Source organism: Periophthalmus magnuspinnatus, chromosome 14 (assembly GCF_009829125.3).
Source record: "Periophthalmus magnuspinnatus isolate fPerMag1 chromosome 14, fPerMag1.2.pri, whole genome shotgun sequence".
Lineage (NCBI taxonomy): Eukaryota > Metazoa > Chordata > Actinopteri > Gobiiformes > Gobiidae > Periophthalmus > Periophthalmus magnuspinnatus.
In genome coordinates, this window is record NC_047139.1 from 19,965,317 (window position 1) to 19,981,660 (window position 16,344).

The following is a 16,344-nucleotide window of genomic DNA, read 5'->3' on the forward strand; positions in this document are numbered from 1 at the left end:
AGCATCTCCATGGAGACAAGCAGGGGGTGGACTCTCCATCAGAAAAGTTACATAGTGCAACTTTACCGTTTATGTTGGCATAGGTTTTTGAACAATGAGACAAAGGTGATGTGGGCGAGTGCGTACCCTGCTCTCCCCTAAAGCCTGTTCAGCCGTATACTTTGAATCAAAACCATGCAGTCATCACTCTCACTTCAGCGAGCTCTGTTCATTTCTGTTTTTTCAGCAGATTCCCAAATGACAAAAGTGCTGCGCTGTGATTGGCCCTTTACGGGATAGGCCTTTTGTCCCATGACTGTTTGCCGTAGCCCCTGTTTCGTCTCCTCTTTCCTATTCACCCCATCAACGCTAGTGCTATTAGCGGCCCGTCTTGGCATTAACGGATCTACTTGTATTTTGTGACCAGTTTCCATAAAACAGCTCCACTGAGGGGTTAAGTGAGGTAAGAGCAGTCGGGATATAGCGTTTTACTATGTTGGCTTTACTTATATGTGAAATTCCATCTTTGTTTTGTTTTTTTCTGTCAACTTATCTGTCAACTTACACTGATAAAGCTACAGTGTGTAACTTTCTGGAGGTGGCGTGTCACCTTCATGATTGCATGGAAATGCCATTAAGAGATAGGTAGCTAAAGGAACAAGAATTTCCATGGAAACAAGTAGGAGAAGGCCCTCATTCAGGCCAATTGGAGTCAGGTTTGTGGAGATGCAAGCTCGCTCACAGAAAGGATGTTTTTATATGCAACCAAAAAAAAAAGATGTTATTTTTGTCTATTTTTTTGGCTAGAATTTTACCTATTGTGGCTTTAAGTTGTCTCAGCTCATTCAAGTACCCACAGGGAAAACATTCAAATGATCAAATAAGAACAGATAAGAAATTACATTGTATTTGAACATAAGAAAAAACACAGACAAACCCACTGGAGAAGCTTTGATAGACGCAATAATTTAAGTCTAATTCAAAACCAACCCGATGGGACTGAAGGATTTTGAACCCACAGCACAGGAGATAGGATTGTCCTCATGTTACCGTCTTTCTTCAGATGTTTTAATTCAAACTTGAGTTTTTTCAAGATCTTCTGTCTCCGGCAAATCTCTCCATTTCATATTGTATGGGATATAACGCCATCCATGCAGGGGCAGATCAAAAGTGTTTGGATGTAGTAGAGGACGCTTGGGACAAAATGTCATCCCGAGGTACTACTTCACCAAATACACAAAGCTCTCCAGCCTATTCAGGGTTCAGACATACCTATCCATCTATGATCTGAAAAAATAACATATGAGACAACGCTCCGTGGGATAGACGCGATATGGGCCGATATTGTGCCCAGGTGGGACAATGGGGAATACATATATCAAAGACAACAAGGGGGCGACAGATCTCTCTAGAACAAAGTGAAAGAGAGCGGGAACTGTGACCTCACGGTTCAATACGCCCGCTTTAATATGTCATTACAACACAGTAGGCCCCGTTCATGTGCTAGAGTTCTATAATCATTTCAGATGGAGCGGGGGCCTGGACAACTCTATGGGGGATTTGCTGTTTGTGAAAGAAATAGCCAAACCTATGATCCAAAAACGTATCCACAAATTGTATAATTATTTCTTTGGGGTCGGATCCACAAACTTGTTAAAGGTCCTATATCACACAAAATGGATTCTTGTAGCTTTAATCCATGTTATAATGCTATTACCTCTTCAAAAACATACCTGAAGTTGTGTTTTGCTTCATTCACACGTGTTTAAATAATCCTGCATTATTAGTCTGTCTATATTTACAAAGCTCAAAATGCTCTGTTCTACTTTGTGATGTCATGAAGTGGTACTTTTCAGGTTAACTTCTACGTTTTATCATTAGTTCAGTAGAAACAGGCAATTCCAGGGGTGAAATGATCCAAATGATTCTAGTGTCAGTGTATGGAGTTTAAAAACACAGTGGAGCACTTCCTGTATCACCAGATGACATCACACGGTGGAGCAGTGTTTTCTGTTTGAGAGAAGAACTCAGCCTAAATAAGCAGGGTTTGTGTGTTAAACATGTGTGAATGAAACAAAACACAACTCTAGCTATGTTTGTGATGAGGAAATGATGTTATAACATAGATCAGAAAAATAATAGTAATAATAATACGTAATAGGAGCCCTTTAATCTTGTGCCTGAAAGTCTCATGACAACAACAATCTGTTTCTAAAGCTGTAGTGAAAGAATCATTTAAAATTGGTTCATTTCTACAGACAAAAAAGATGTTGAGCTTTAAGTCAGGTTTTATTTCATGTGGATAGCCCAGTAACTACAGAGATATAAACCATAAACCCGGACAAAACATTTCATTTTTTTATTTCATATTTAAACCTTAAGCCCAAATTGAAACCATTTGAAACCAGGCATTCACAAATGTTGAACCTGATCATTTCTCAGTTACTACGACACCAATTAACTTTTGCATTACAACCATAGACTGTATATATAAATGGACATAGCTAATCCACTCGCTGACATGTTCCAAACAGGAAGTGATCATGGGCGCACTTCTGACTCAATTGACTGGCTTCAATTCACTTTACGTTGAGAAATTGTCACGCCTCTCTCTCTACTGCAGTGAGCCTCATCATTTTAGTCTTAAAATGTTCATATCAAACCGGTCTACATAATCCTGATCATGTTTTTTATTTTGCTATTTTGTCCGTAAATCAAGATATGAACTTTAACAGCAGACAAAGCAGGCGCATATTAAATCCGGTGTGTATTAAACAGTATTGGCCTCTGTTCTGTTCTCTTCTGAAACTCTCTGCTCTCTGGACTATATTGCACTGGTGGAGATGAGAGACCACAGTGGCTCGTGCTAACTGACCTGTGTGCTTGTCCAGGATGTACAGTTTTATGGGCGGAGGGCTGTTCTGCGCTGGCGTGGGGAACATCCTCCTCATCGTCTCCACGGCAACCGATTATTGGATGCAGTACCGGCAGTCCAGCAACTACATGCACCAGGGGCTGTGGCGCTACTGCACGCCAGGCAAATGCTTTCCTCACAATGACAGCATTGGTCAGTACAACGAGGAGTGACGGAAAGATCCACTATGGAACTTTTCTGGTGTTTGTCTCCAAGCAGATGTTATTGCTTCGCCTGGACTATTCCACAGTACAGCATTATTCAACTTTAATATCCAAGAATGCCTTGAAAAACATGCATTTTGTTCTTTACTTTGAGCAAAGTTGTTTTTCCACAGATCTGACCTGTAATTTGACCTAGTGTTGTCAACCTTTTTTCCCCGTTGAGATATATGCCATACTGTGGAACATTCTAGACAAAACAAAACCATTGCTATAGAGACAGTCAGGTAAGTGAAAGCTCTTCGACAAAAGTTCCATAAATTTTTATGAGTCTATTCATAACTATTGTCTCATTTAGACAAATGTTGGCCCTTGTTTACATTATGGTTGCTAGGTTACAGTTATGGACCTCTGTATACGCTACATCTGCTGCCAGGAAGTAGAAAGAACCAAAATGTTTTAATAAAATCTTAAATATAATTATGTTAACCAGGTCCGTCAACATAAAATTGAGGACCCCGGGCAAGAAGGCCGGGGTCACAATTTTGGGCCCTTTAGACACTGGGGCCCGAGACAACAAGTATTTAGCTCTTTGTCAATATTAGCCTAAGATATAAACTGCAACTAAACCTATAATAATAATCTGTATGACTCCTTTTGTTCAAAAATCTGAATATGACATAACAATTATATTCAATGGGTTTCAGTTTTCTGTAACTAGCGATCTTTTGAGGACTTTTTGCCTTTCAAAAGACAGATTTTTTGCTTTAAATTGTTAATTACTATAGCAACAGTCCTAATTTTTCCTTACTCTGAAACTCCTGGATAAGCCCCACACACTGCATTTGCACAGACACAATTAGCACGACCTCCTAATTGTCTGTACTTCATTCTAATAGACACCAGTATATTTGTGCTACTGTTGCTGTCACATGCCGGGTCAGTCGCTCTGTAACCTATAACCCTCACCTTCTTGACCCCGCCGTGACCCCATCATGACCCCCGTTGACCCGTGTCCTTCTCCGCAGCCCACTTAGACGCCACACGCGCCCTGATGATCCTGTCCCTGCTGGCGTGCTTCATCGGCATCATCATCGGCATCATGGCTTTTATCCATTACTCCTCCTTCGACCGCTTCGACAAGACCTTCGCCGCAGGCATTTTGTTTTTCATCTCATGTAAGTCGTCTCGCCCGAAGGTTGCGATGTATTCTCCGCTACTCTCTGCTTTTTGAACTCACATTTTGATCAACAGCCAATGGTTACAGACACCAAAGACTAAGGCTGAAGTCATTTGGAGTCCTCCATTATCACCGCAATTTCACAACAAAGACGCCGTGGCCTTTTAACAATCAAAGGGATGTCACTTGTGGTTCTTTTTCAGCTTTTGTTTGGAAAGAGTGGAGCGCATTTTATATCATAGCCTGGTTTGTTACTGACAATAGACACTTTTCGATTATAGCACTTTGGCAGATGGATGTAGAGCCAAAAATAATCACATTTATAAAACATCTTGTAAATCAGACTATGTGCTTTTGTTTTCCAGGCTTTTTCGTGTTTCTGGCTATGGCTGTGTACACTGGTGTGACTATCAACTACTACGGGAAGCGCTATGGAAACTGGAGGTTTTCCTGGTCCTATATAATCGGCTGGGTGTCTGTGGTCCTCACCTTCTTTTCAGGTATGACATGAAGCCCAAAACTGAAATTCAGTTTATTTCTATAACACATTTAAAACTTCATCTGACCAAAGTGCTTCACATAAAAGTCCAACGTCACATAAAACTACAGCAAGAGTCTGCCACCTTCTTGCCCCCCTGGAATGTTCCACTGTATGGTATTAAATGTCTGTTTCCATGGAGACTAGCAAGTGACTGACTTCACCAGGGCTAGTTATGTCTACGGAGAGGCGAGCCCACTCAGACAAAGAATGTGTGTAATAATACCTGTAATTTAAGAATGTAAGATGAATAGATTAATGTAATGCGGTGGAACATTTCATGCAAGGTAATAGCATCGTCATGGAGACAAGCAGGTGGAGGACCCTCAAATAGAAAGGTTACAGTGATTCTTTAAGTGAATTTACAAAGCAATCATGTATTCCATTTACTTCATAATGACACATATATAGGTATTAGTATTTTAACAGTATTTTAACTAGTATTTTAAGTGCATAGTTGAAAGGAGTAGGCAATAAATAACTTGTACTTTTTTGGATCAACATAAGGTTCCTCAATGTTGTCAAAGGCATAAAGTTAAACAGTAGTTATCAGCCTGGAAGATCACTAAAGAAAGGTAATAAATGAACAATAAAAACAACTACGAAAGACTATTGAATATAATTTCTGCAAAATATTGTTCAGTTTTGTCATTCTAGAACAGGATTAATACAAGAACACATACAGAAAATGAACCAGCATCGAAAATGAGGTATCAAGTACTGGTACCAGGGGCGGCACCCCTAAAATGCCAAATGCCACAGCTCACCCCAAATATTTTTGTCCCACTTTCATAACACTTCCAATCTCGAATAAAAATGTTCAAATGGCAACCGCAGAGTCTTCAAAATGACACAACAATAAAAACAAATTGCATATTAGCTTTTATAAATTGTTACAGGGACTAATTACATTTAAAACAGTGAAACAAACATGGCAGAAGCAGGGAGTGCGCTCACAGCCATATAAGAATCCAAATTAACATGTTAATTGAGCGCCCCCATTGAAGAACGCACCCCCCCATAGCTCCTCCAACCAAAAATGTCTGACTCCGCCCCTGACTGGTACCTCAAAACAATGAGTGATACCAGCCCTGCGTGTGAATAAGCCCATGAACAATACCCTGGTTTACTTTAGTAATTGAAAACTGCCAGCGCTTCCTCGGGTTAACCCTTTCCAAAGCCTGTAATCAATGTCATGACATTATGAGGGAGCGATGCTTTTAGTACATGTCCATCTCTCTGGGTCCTCCTCCCGCTGAGAGTACCTGGCTCTCCATGGGGGCCGTACTGTACTCAATATCAAACCGCTTTAGTGGCAAATCGTTGCTAGACCCCCCGTTTGAGTGGCTTTACACACCAAAACTAATACCATTATTCATTCGGTGCTTCTCTTAAACAGCATGTGTCCTACACAGCGGTATTTAGTGCTTTATCTTGTCCGCTATCAAGGAGAGGCTTGTGTGTTAGCGGGACAGAGCCAAAATACAGCAGCGATTGGGTAAAAATGTGTGGAACGAGGAGGAAATGGCCAAAGGTTGAAGCTATTTGACTTTGCAGATCTGTAAAATTGTTTGGTGTTTGTTGGTGTTTTTGTGCGTTGGTGCGGGATTAAATTGCAGGCACTTGTGAGGCCTTGGGAGAGTAACCATTTGGAGCGTTCCTTCTGCGTTTACTGCTCTGGGATGCTTTTGACATTCTAGTTATGGTGAATATTCGAAGAAATGGACCACAGGAAAGTAGTGGCATATGCAGCATGTGTTATTCAGACTATGTTTTATTTTGAATATTGGCATTTGGACCAGCTTTGTGAACAAAACAGTTGGCTAACACATCAACTTCATCTGATTAGACTTAATAAAGAGTCTGTGAAATGTTCCTTACTGAAGCATTAACAAAGTCTTGGTTTAACAAATGGTTTATTGAGATTTAAGTCTTTGTTCTTGCTTCATTAATGCAAATGAAGGTGCAGACTAGTTATTATAAAGTGTAATAGGCTCTGTGCACAGGAATATGCTAGCCAACAGTCTCAAACAGTCTAACCTGTCTCAAAGCTAACAGTCACTTTTATTAAAATGAGAAAATATAAAATAAACAACCTATTAAAATTGCAATGAATTAAAATAAAGACAACCCAGTTATTTTTATATGTAGAATGCTTCAGTTTGTGGTGTTGTTTTAATGTTTATCATGGCTCAAAATTTGCCTTAGCGTTAGCATTGAGACACAAACACAGAAGTAAAAAGTATTCATTTTATTTGTGTAGTGTCACTGACATCCACCCACAGCTCCCTGTCCACTGCCTGATCTTTAAATATTTATTCATTTTAGCGTGACTCTGCAAAAACCTTAGAAATAAAACTGGACAAGAAGTAATGACAGAATGCTAACAGTGACATTGCCAGACACTGTAGAACCTTTATTTGTTTCTCAAAGCTAAAGCTTATGTTAATGCTAATCTAAATCTTAAAATAGAACAAAACAACTTTATGAAAAAGTATCTAATGACAAGTTGCAAAATCATTCAGATTGTAGCACTATTTTAACCTCACAAATGTATTTTACTGCATTAGCATTAGCATTGGCTTTGAGACACAAATACCTGCTTTTATAAACATACACGTTTCACTCACTTCTGAACACGACACCAGTCTAAATGACAGCTCAGCTCTGATCATTTCAGCTGAACTATTTAGAAATATAAGTCTTGTTTTGAGATGCCTGAGATACAGCTCACGATATGTTTTTTAGTGTAGAAAATGTTTCAGCTGTGGCCATCTGGATGCTGTATTTCAGTTCAGTTCAAATTTATTTCTATAGCACATTTAAAACAACTTCAGCTGACCAAAGTACTTCACATAAAACTCAACAAAAAACAAATATACAGAAAACAGGATCTAGTGGAAAAGAACAATAAAACACTAAGATATCCTGTCGAGCTACTATTAAATGCCAGGGAGAAGAGGTGAGTTTTTAGTTTCATCTTAAACTGTGTTATTGTGTCAGCTCTCAGGCCAGAAGACATTTTCAGTTTGGTGGTACTGGTTTGAGGCATTATAGGATTTATGTTGAGCTCACTACATTGAATCATGTCTGGACGAAGGAGGGATTACACCATCTCATTTCTTTTGGTAATATTTTAACAAAAAATAAAATATACGTAGAAGTAAACCAAATCATGTGACCTTAGATGAGTCAGACAACCATAGTGAGAACCTGTTTAAATATTGCACTTATGGCGTCACTGTGTTCATTGTATGTGACTGTCCCACAGGTATCTTCTATATGTGTGCCTACCGGATGCACGAGTGCCCTAGGAGCGGGAACTCTCATTAGGAAAGTCAGAGCATCATCCACAAACACGCCTCGGATTCAGATCGTGCACATCCGGGCCGTTTTCTCCGTGGAGCCAGAGTCCTGCTCAAAGCTTAAGTGTAACCAATAAAAAGAATGAAAAACTCACACATGACTCTTTTTTTTTTTTTTCTACAGGAATGATTTTGACAAAAAAAATTGCACCAACATAGGATGTGCATAAAAAAAAAAACTAAAAAAAAAACAGGGCAAAACATCAAGTATCAGCATTGCTTTTACATCAACAAGTTTGTGAATATGAGAGAAGTGTTAGGCCTATATGTTAGCACTTTACTACAATTTTATTTATTCAGTTATGTATTTATTTATTCATTTATTTTTTATTATACTTTTTTTTTTACTTTTAAGTGAAGAACTTTGGTCAGCTGAAGTTGTTTTATGAAAACAGCCCAATGGAAGCTTCTGAAACACTGTCAGTGGAAGCCATCATGAAATCAGTTATCATTAATTAAAGAGGAAAAAAATTGCAATTATATATATATATATATATATATATATATATATATATATATATATATATATATATATATATATATATATATATATATATATATATATATATATATATATATATATATATATATATATATATATATATATATATATATAAATATAAATATAAATATAAATATAAATAAAATAATAATAATAAATAATAATAATAATAATAATAATAATAATAACAATAACAATAATAACAATAATAACAATAATAATAATATGTTTAAATTATTCAATAAACCGTCTCCGAGCTGGGGCCACTCGCCAGATCCAAACGCGCGTTTTTACGCAGTGACGCACAGCCACTCCGGCACATTTTACTTAATGAAATGGCTACGTAAAGCTGCTTAACGTCGCCACAAGAACCAATCCTTAAGGCGATTTCATCACCATTTCTTTCATTTACTTTCTCATTTGCCCTCTAAAAGCGCCTTGTTATCCCGGTGCGTCCTGTAAAGGGATTGACACAGAGCCAGGTGCAGCGGGCGCACCTCCATCTGCCAAGTCCTAAAAAGCCCCTTTCTGCTGCGGCGCACCTCCAAACGCCAAGGTAACAGCTCCCTAATCTGGATCGATCACTCAACGCTTCAGTCAAATCATCAATCAAATCATAATTGGTGCTAAAGTGGTCCCAAATGCGGCAAACTGTACGGAAGCTATATTTTTAGAAGACACGAACAAGTTCAGCGAGTTATGTCCAAAATATCTGTCTGTTTCCGGGTGTTAGATGAGCTCACAACATTTTATAGGTCAGTGATATTTAATACAGATGCTGGGCCAGATAAAGTGAATGTTAAAATCAATGTTATGTTGGAATACAGTGAGTTCTTGGTTCTAGTCACTAATATAACGCTATAGCCTTAACTAAACTAAATATTCAAGTTTAATATTTGCAAATTGACTTGTTGTAAATCTGTTAAAATGTAAATATTGGGGGAAACTGGCTCTTGCCCCTCATCTATGAATATGAAAACCACCTTTTATTAATCAGACCTGTACAGAGCAGTTTCAAATTTGTTCCAGCATAAAAAAAACCTAGTCCTGGCCCAAGGATTCCAACTTCCGCTCTGACATCTCCGCTAATTGCCTAATAGCATTGCAGCGTGAATTCTGCCTACATTAAGACACTTTAGCATTAAGCTCCTGATTGGAAATGTGATGACAACACCATATCAACAAATTACGCGCGGCGCTTTCTTTCGCAAACGGCCACAGGAGCGCCACTCGTGCTCTCCCACATTTGAATACCCACAATTACAGCCAATTTGGGCGGAATTACAAGACGGACCTGCAGCGGCCTAATCCTCCAGTGGCGCGTGCTACAAGGCTGCGAAATCTGCCGCGCCGAGAAACACAGCGCGAGTTATCCAAGTGATTTACGCGCGCAATTAAAAACTCATTTCAATTTGCGCGTCAGTCAGGCAATCTAAAGTTTGGAGTCTGAGCGCGTAATTGTTATAAATATACTGCAGCGCATCTGTTTAGACCATCGGCAGTGCTTTGGTTGGCTACTTTTTCACTATATTCAAACTACTACATGTTTTATAGAGCAGGATACTACGAGTCTCAGATGGAACTACTGCGCTCGTGGTCGCTATTGTCTGACACAGTCTTTGGATCACATGTATTTAACAGATTTATTACTGAGTTTATGGGCTATTCTCAAAGTTTAAAACAGTTCATTGGGATTAAAGCAGGGGCTACAAAACAATATTATCAAGCAAAAATATCCATGGGTTTCAGAAGTATAAAACAAAATTAGGACCGTTTCCAGTTTAATTTAAATGTATTTGCTTTGGATTTTAATACAATTGGAGCTGTCCATTTGTAGTGTTGTTATACATGTGCTTATCTTAATGTTCTGGGCTGTTATTATGCTGTTTTGTACCACGTGTTGTGCGTAAAGCATTTTGGGCAGCAGCTGTTGTAAATGTGCCATGGAAATAACATTGGCACTGACATAAAACAAAATGTAGAATGTTTTAAAAGGGGGGAAAGTCATCAAAATGGAAGGATCTATACAATAAAGGAACAACGTGAATTGGGTCGGCTAATATTCCAACTGTGAAGTTTATTGTAGATACTAATGCCCACGTATCCATGGTAACACCTGTTGTTGTCTCGCGGACTGGTCGTAACTTCAAATTTCCGGAAGGGATCTTCAATAGAAATAAAACAAGTTCCCGGTCCATCGCCGTTTATTTGCAACATGTTTGATTCCCCCATTCGCCTCTCACGTCTGTCGGCCAATAGGAGGCCAGAACCAACCTGTCACAACTCCCTCGTGCTCTGTGTGCTCTCTAATTGGCTGAATCCCAAATCAATTTGCTCAATCCTTTACTCCATCCGAATAAATACTTGTTGGTAACGCGCCCTCCCACCGCTGCCTATACTAGAGCACTGTAGTGTCATCCACTGATCAAACACGGCGCAGAGGTTACGTTTAAACCGGGAAACTCAGAAAGGACAACGCTCAGATGCAAGTATAGGCGAAAGAATTCAAAATGAGCCTTAACTATGCTTCAGCGGCGCCCACGCAGAGATCCACTTCGTTTTTTATCGAGGATATTTTACTGCACAAACCAAAGCCGCTGCGAGAGGTCATTCCTTCGCCTTTCTGCAACTCGCTGGCCTCCCGCATGCCCATTTTGGAGTATGGATACCCGCTTATGCCAACGCCGATCCTGGCACCGCATCCGCACCATCCTCTGCACAAACCGGAGCATCACCAGTACTTCTTCACTTCTGGTAAGGATAATAAGATAAGGTGCTAAGTAATAAGATCCAAAAAATGTATGACACAATTGTTATTAGGCCTATGTATGTACCACACCCATAAGAATATCCTCTCTCCACTTCTGCTATGTGGTGTTTAGCAATGAGATCCAAAAATATTAGACAAAATGTGACTGTAATTAAAGGAGACGCTACGGGACAGTTGCATTGGCTTGTTTCCTTTAAATCTTGGTTAATCTGCTTGTCTTTTATTGACCAATGACCAGAGTTTCACGGTTTGAATTTCTATCTTTATATTGGTCAAACGAAATAGCCAAAGTATTAATGTTAATGTGATTTTGGGTTTAACAAAAATAAATGCTTTTCAAAAAATAGGCCAATAATTTTGTTTCCTATTGCAAAATCATGTCAAGATTACATTTTAAATTCCTATTTCCAATTTTTAATCATAATATTGATCTTGGTGCCCTGAAAAAACTACAGCGAATGTTTACAATATTTATTTGATTTTAGTTTTTGTGAATTGATTTTGCACGTGCTTTTACCCTCAGGGATGCAGATGCCGGCCTTGTTCCAGCACCACGCAGAGCTGCCCGGGAAACACTGCAGGCGGAGGAAGGCCCGCACGGTCTTCTCGGACTCGCAGCTGTCGGGGCTGGAGAAGAGGTTCGAGATACAGCGGTACCTGTCCACGCCGGAGAGAGTGGAGCTGGCCACGGCGCTCAGCTTGTCCGAGACGCAGGTAAAGACGCGCGGAGAGATGTTCAAAAGTGATGGAAAAAGTAAACTGGACTAAAATGTGAAAGAACTAAACACAACATGAAGCAAACCGTTGGAAATGTTGTGCGTAAAATGTGCGTAAACGAGGAACTATAAGAACGAGACTATATCAAATGTTTAATATTTTTATTTTTTAAATCGGGTAAAATATTTTTCTTATAAAATTCAGAAATGAAAAATCCAAAAATGGGCCTTCAGCTCCAACACGCCTTATTTACATTTTGTGTTAAATGTGTGATTTTTTTCCTCCTTCTAATTAAACTAAACTCCTGTTTGTGTCCCACTGTTGGCCTGCATAAAAAAATAAACATAATGTCATGTGACTTTGTGCGTTTCAAGGTGAAGACCTGGTTTCAGAACCGGCGCATGAAGCACAAGAAGCAGCTGAGAAAGGCCCAGGACGAGCGCAAAGGACCCGGGGACGTGGACAGATCTGCGGAAAACTCAAGCGAAGGCGAACTGCACGACAAGAGCAGCGAGGAGCTGAAACACGCGCTCGAGCCGGACTCGTACATGCTGGACGAGCACGAGGACGACGACGATGACGACGTGGACATTGAGGATGACATTTGCTCCCCGGAACATTTACTATAGAACTACAGTACTGCTCCCCGGAACATCTACTACAGAACTACAGTACTGCTCCCCGGAACATCTACTACAGAACTACAGTACTGCTCCCGGAACATCTACTATAGTAGAATTGCAGTACTGTCTAGTATACTGTTCTTCAGCAGCGACAGACTCTCGGTACACGGGACTTTTACAGCTCATATCTGTGTAAATATTAGAAAAGCTCAAAACATTGACTATATTTATTAAAATGTTGTAAACTATAATTCATATTGCTCTTGAAATAAGCATTTTTTATATCATTTAGGCCACATTATTATTATTATTATTATTATTATTATTATTATTATTATTATTATTATTATTATGTGTACAAATCTGGACTGTAATATAAACGCATGTGCCCCATTATTTGCACTTTTACGCACAGTCTTTGTTATAGTTTTTGTTTATTTTTCATTTCTTTTAAACGTCTTTTAAACGTGTGTACACTGCAGATTACAATAATCTTTCCATAAATAATGATGTTGTAAATACAGTATATAAATATAGTACCGCATTACAAATGATCATTACACTCTGGTTTTATTTTTTACGTCCCTGTTTCCCTTTGTGTTCCGCGTGCGTAAAGCGTGCGTAAAAGCCTTCATGCGCACTAGCAGAAGCTTTTCTCCTCCACTGAGTTAAAAAGGCATTCAAGTCTAGTATGTTGTAACAAGTGCATTATGGGAGCGATGCGCGCAGCCAGGCGCACAGCGGTGAATGGAGGCGGCGTGCGCTCTGCGGGCGTCCTGTTTCTGAAGCTGCGCAAACACCGAGTAACGACAACCCGACAGTGAATCCCGGAGAACTGCTCACTACGAACCGACGTAAAGAAAGCCGCTGTTTTCACCACTGTTGTTCAGAGACATGCTGTTTCTGGGACTCTTTTGCGTTTTTTTTTTTGTTTTGATTTTTTAGGACCCGGGTTTAAATTAAGCAAAGTCACGTGAACTATTTTCTACAAGTGACTTGTGTGATGATATTTTACACACATGAACAAAAGACACACTTCAGATTATATTTTTCTTTTAATTTACATTATGTTATTTAAATTTAAGTTAACGACATGTATAGCACAATATAGTATAACAACATATATAGAGCGCATATGGTAAAAAAATAATAATGAATGCATTCAACATAAAGCGATAGTGTGAGGCGTCATATTTCAGTGTTATTTATAATATTTTTCTCATGGTCTGAGCACTAAAGATGTGCATCAAACTAAAAATAGGCCCTAGTTTAATATGCTGGCTTCATAGAACAAATAAAAAAAAATATCGCTATAAGCTTTTTGGACCCTTTTAAAGCTTCATTTGCACAACAACGCGCGCTCCTGTGTCTTCGTTTTGCGCTGCCATCTTTTGAAAAGCAATACATCTCATCTTGAAAATGCGGCGCTGATTAGCCGGGAGTGCCCAAAAAACGGTTTGGAACGGGCCACGCGGAAGGTGATCAATTAAAAGATTAAGCGTTTTGCAACACATGAACGCATCTGCATTTGGGCCTAATAGCAGGACCATCAGCTCATTTTCACCAAGCCGCCGCCTCCTGAAAGCGCCTCCTCACATCAAAGCATCTGCCTTCGCTTCCCAATGGGCAAAAAGGGATGCTAATTTGCCCCCTTCATCTACAGCGCTGAAAGACCCCTTCAATTAACTGGATTTCAATGGCAAAAACAAGTAGGTGGGAGCAGGAGAGATGCAAAGGGACTGAGTCTGGACGGGCAGCGGCGCTCATTAAATCAGAAAGAGCTCCATCATTTGTTCCAATTGCGCATCTGAGGACTTAACACTAAAAACATAGAGCTTCAAAGAGTCCATGATGGGTTAAATAGAGACTATAATCTAATTAAAATATTGTACAGAGGTAAATAGAGCTTTGATAATGATCTGAGGGTTATATTAGTGAAATGAGAGGCTGGGGTGGAGTTACCACTTAAAGCACAGACACATTAAGTAGAACCAGGGACAGAATCAGGTGGCCTTCACACTCATTTCCCATCTGAGCTTGCCATTTGTAAACCTCTGAACACATGACCATTTAAAACCATATTTGTGTAAAGGTACAGGGGAGAACGCTCCACAACAGGGGCTACGATTACAGGCGCACTCAACATCAGATTATTATGAGATTTTTGTAGTTTTAAAATGATTAGTAATCTGATTTCTTTTAGATTACGCTCCCTCGGATCACTCACTCTGATTTTGCAGTTTGCATGTAATTTTCAGTGTCTAGAAAAGTACCTAAAAAGAGCGTTCACTACAACAACTGGAGTAATCAGATAGGACAATAGGTAGATCTGATTACTGCTGCGTTCACGTGCATAAGAGTAATGGGATTATCAAAAACAGCAGGTCACATGGGTCAGTTGATTTTTAGAATAAATGTTGTATTTTGGAAGTGCAATGAAATTTTAAATAATTCTTTAAACTGTCAATCAATTTGCCATGTTTTGCATATTCTACTTGTCAAAACCTGAACAGATACAGACAATAAGAAAGAAATCAGATTACTCTCATCAGATGTAATTGTTTATGATATTTACATAATTTGATAACTCCAGAAATCAGATAACGCACAGAATGTTGGTGAGCATGTCAGTGTAGCCAGTTTCATCCATACATGTTCTTTATGGTAGAAGGACAGTTGGTGAATGCTCTAAGAGATGAGTAGAACATTTAAACAAGATTTTTGGAAAACTAAAATATGTATTAACACAGCAGAAAGACAGGACATTATTTTGTATGTGGCTTTCAGAACTTTTCATTGCACATCCCTAAGCCTCTCATTTGTTCATATGGTCCATGCTTAGCCACCGATCTGTGTGAATTCTGCTGATTTAAAAGCACATTCACATTGAGTATAGCACAGACGTTATGGGACTCACATAAACAGCACTTTTGTCATCTTTTGAGAGCATGCATTTTTCGTAACATGGCCACGGCCTGTTTTTCTTGCTCGTGTCTTTTCCTGAGCATCTCCAGGTTGGCCAACTGGGACAGGTCCAGTCCCTCCACACACAGAGCATGCTCAGTGAGATTCACCTCTGGTTTGTGTTTGGTTTTTGACTGGGCTGGAGGAGGCGGTTTGGCGATGGTTTTAGCATACTCCAAAGCCTGCAAAAGACCAGATTAATGATGAATGGACTACAACTTATATTCAGCTCACTTCATATATCCTCGAGCAGCAGTTAATCTAATTTACATATTTCAATTTTTGTTGTATTAAATTAAAGTGCGTATTTAGCCAGTATCCACGACATGGTACCCATCTAATTATTTTCAATGTTTTTCCCCTTTGTTAAGTGTTTTAAGTTTTTAAAGCACAAACATTTATTGTATAAATTCAAAATAAGATAAGAAAATGCATTATGTGTTCTGTTCAATTTTGTGCAAGACAGAAATTTTATTTCATGATATAAATAGTTTATAAAATATCACAAATCAGGGGCTATTGTATCCTGTGTCTAAAATAAACTTGGTGAGTTTGTCAGAAGGTTTCAGCAGAATCACTAGGACAAAAGAAAGCACTGAACACACTTCTGGCATAGCAGAGAAGTTAAATA

General features: G+C 39.1%; 2 protein-coding genes across 2 annotated transcripts; both read left to right on the plus strand.

The window, feature by feature from the left end:
• Window positions 1–326: 326 nt before the first annotated feature.
• Window positions 327–8,205, plus strand: lim2.1 (lens intrinsic membrane protein 2.1). The gene is made up of 5 exons (XM_055226835.1): window positions 327–442; window positions 2,871–3,046; window positions 4,083–4,232; window positions 4,600–4,734; window positions 8,044–8,205. The coding sequence occupies exons 2-5, from the start codon at window positions 2,872–2,874 to the stop codon at window positions 8,103–8,105; spliced, it is 522 nt and encodes a 173-aa protein (XP_055082810.1). The 5' UTR covers window positions 327–442; window position 2,871; the 3' UTR covers window positions 8,106–8,205.
• A 2,847-nt stretch (window positions 8,206–11,052) lies between these two features.
• Window positions 11,053–12,947, plus strand: bsx (brain-specific homeobox). The gene is made up of 3 exons (XM_033979025.2): window positions 11,053–11,393; window positions 11,933–12,123; window positions 12,501–12,947. Exons 1-3 carry the CDS (start codon window positions 11,150–11,152, stop codon window positions 12,753–12,755), a joined length of 690 nt encoding a protein of 229 aa, XP_033834916.1. The 5' UTR covers window positions 11,053–11,149; the 3' UTR covers window positions 12,756–12,947.
• The last annotated feature ends 3,397 nt before the right edge of the window (window positions 12,948–16,344 follow it).

Bases quoted from the DNA above. Each gene is read 5' to 3' on its own strand.
- lim2.1 (XM_055226835.1), top strand. From the start codon at position 2,872: ATGTACAGTTTTATGGGCGGAGGGCTGTTCTGCGCTGGCGTGGGGAAC. The intron at 4,233-4,599 runs GTAAGTCGTCTC...TTTGTTTTCCAG, and splicing joins CATTTTGTTTTTCATCTCAT to GCTTTTTCGTGTTTCTGGCT. The intron at 4,735-8,043 runs GTATGACATGAA...ACTGTCCCACAG, and splicing joins GGTCCTCACCTTCTTTTCAG to GTATCTTCTATATGTGTGCC.
- bsx (XM_033979025.2), top strand. From the start codon at position 11,150: ATGAGCCTTAACTATGCTTCAGCGGCGCCCACGCAGAGATCCACTTCG. The intron at 11,394-11,932 runs GTAAGGATAATA...TTTTACCCTCAG, and splicing joins CCAGTACTTCTTCACTTCTG to GGATGCAGATGCCGGCCTTG. The intron at 12,124-12,500 runs GTAAAGACGCGC...GTGCGTTTCAAG, and splicing joins TCAGCTTGTCCGAGACGCAG to GTGAAGACCTGGTTTCAGAA.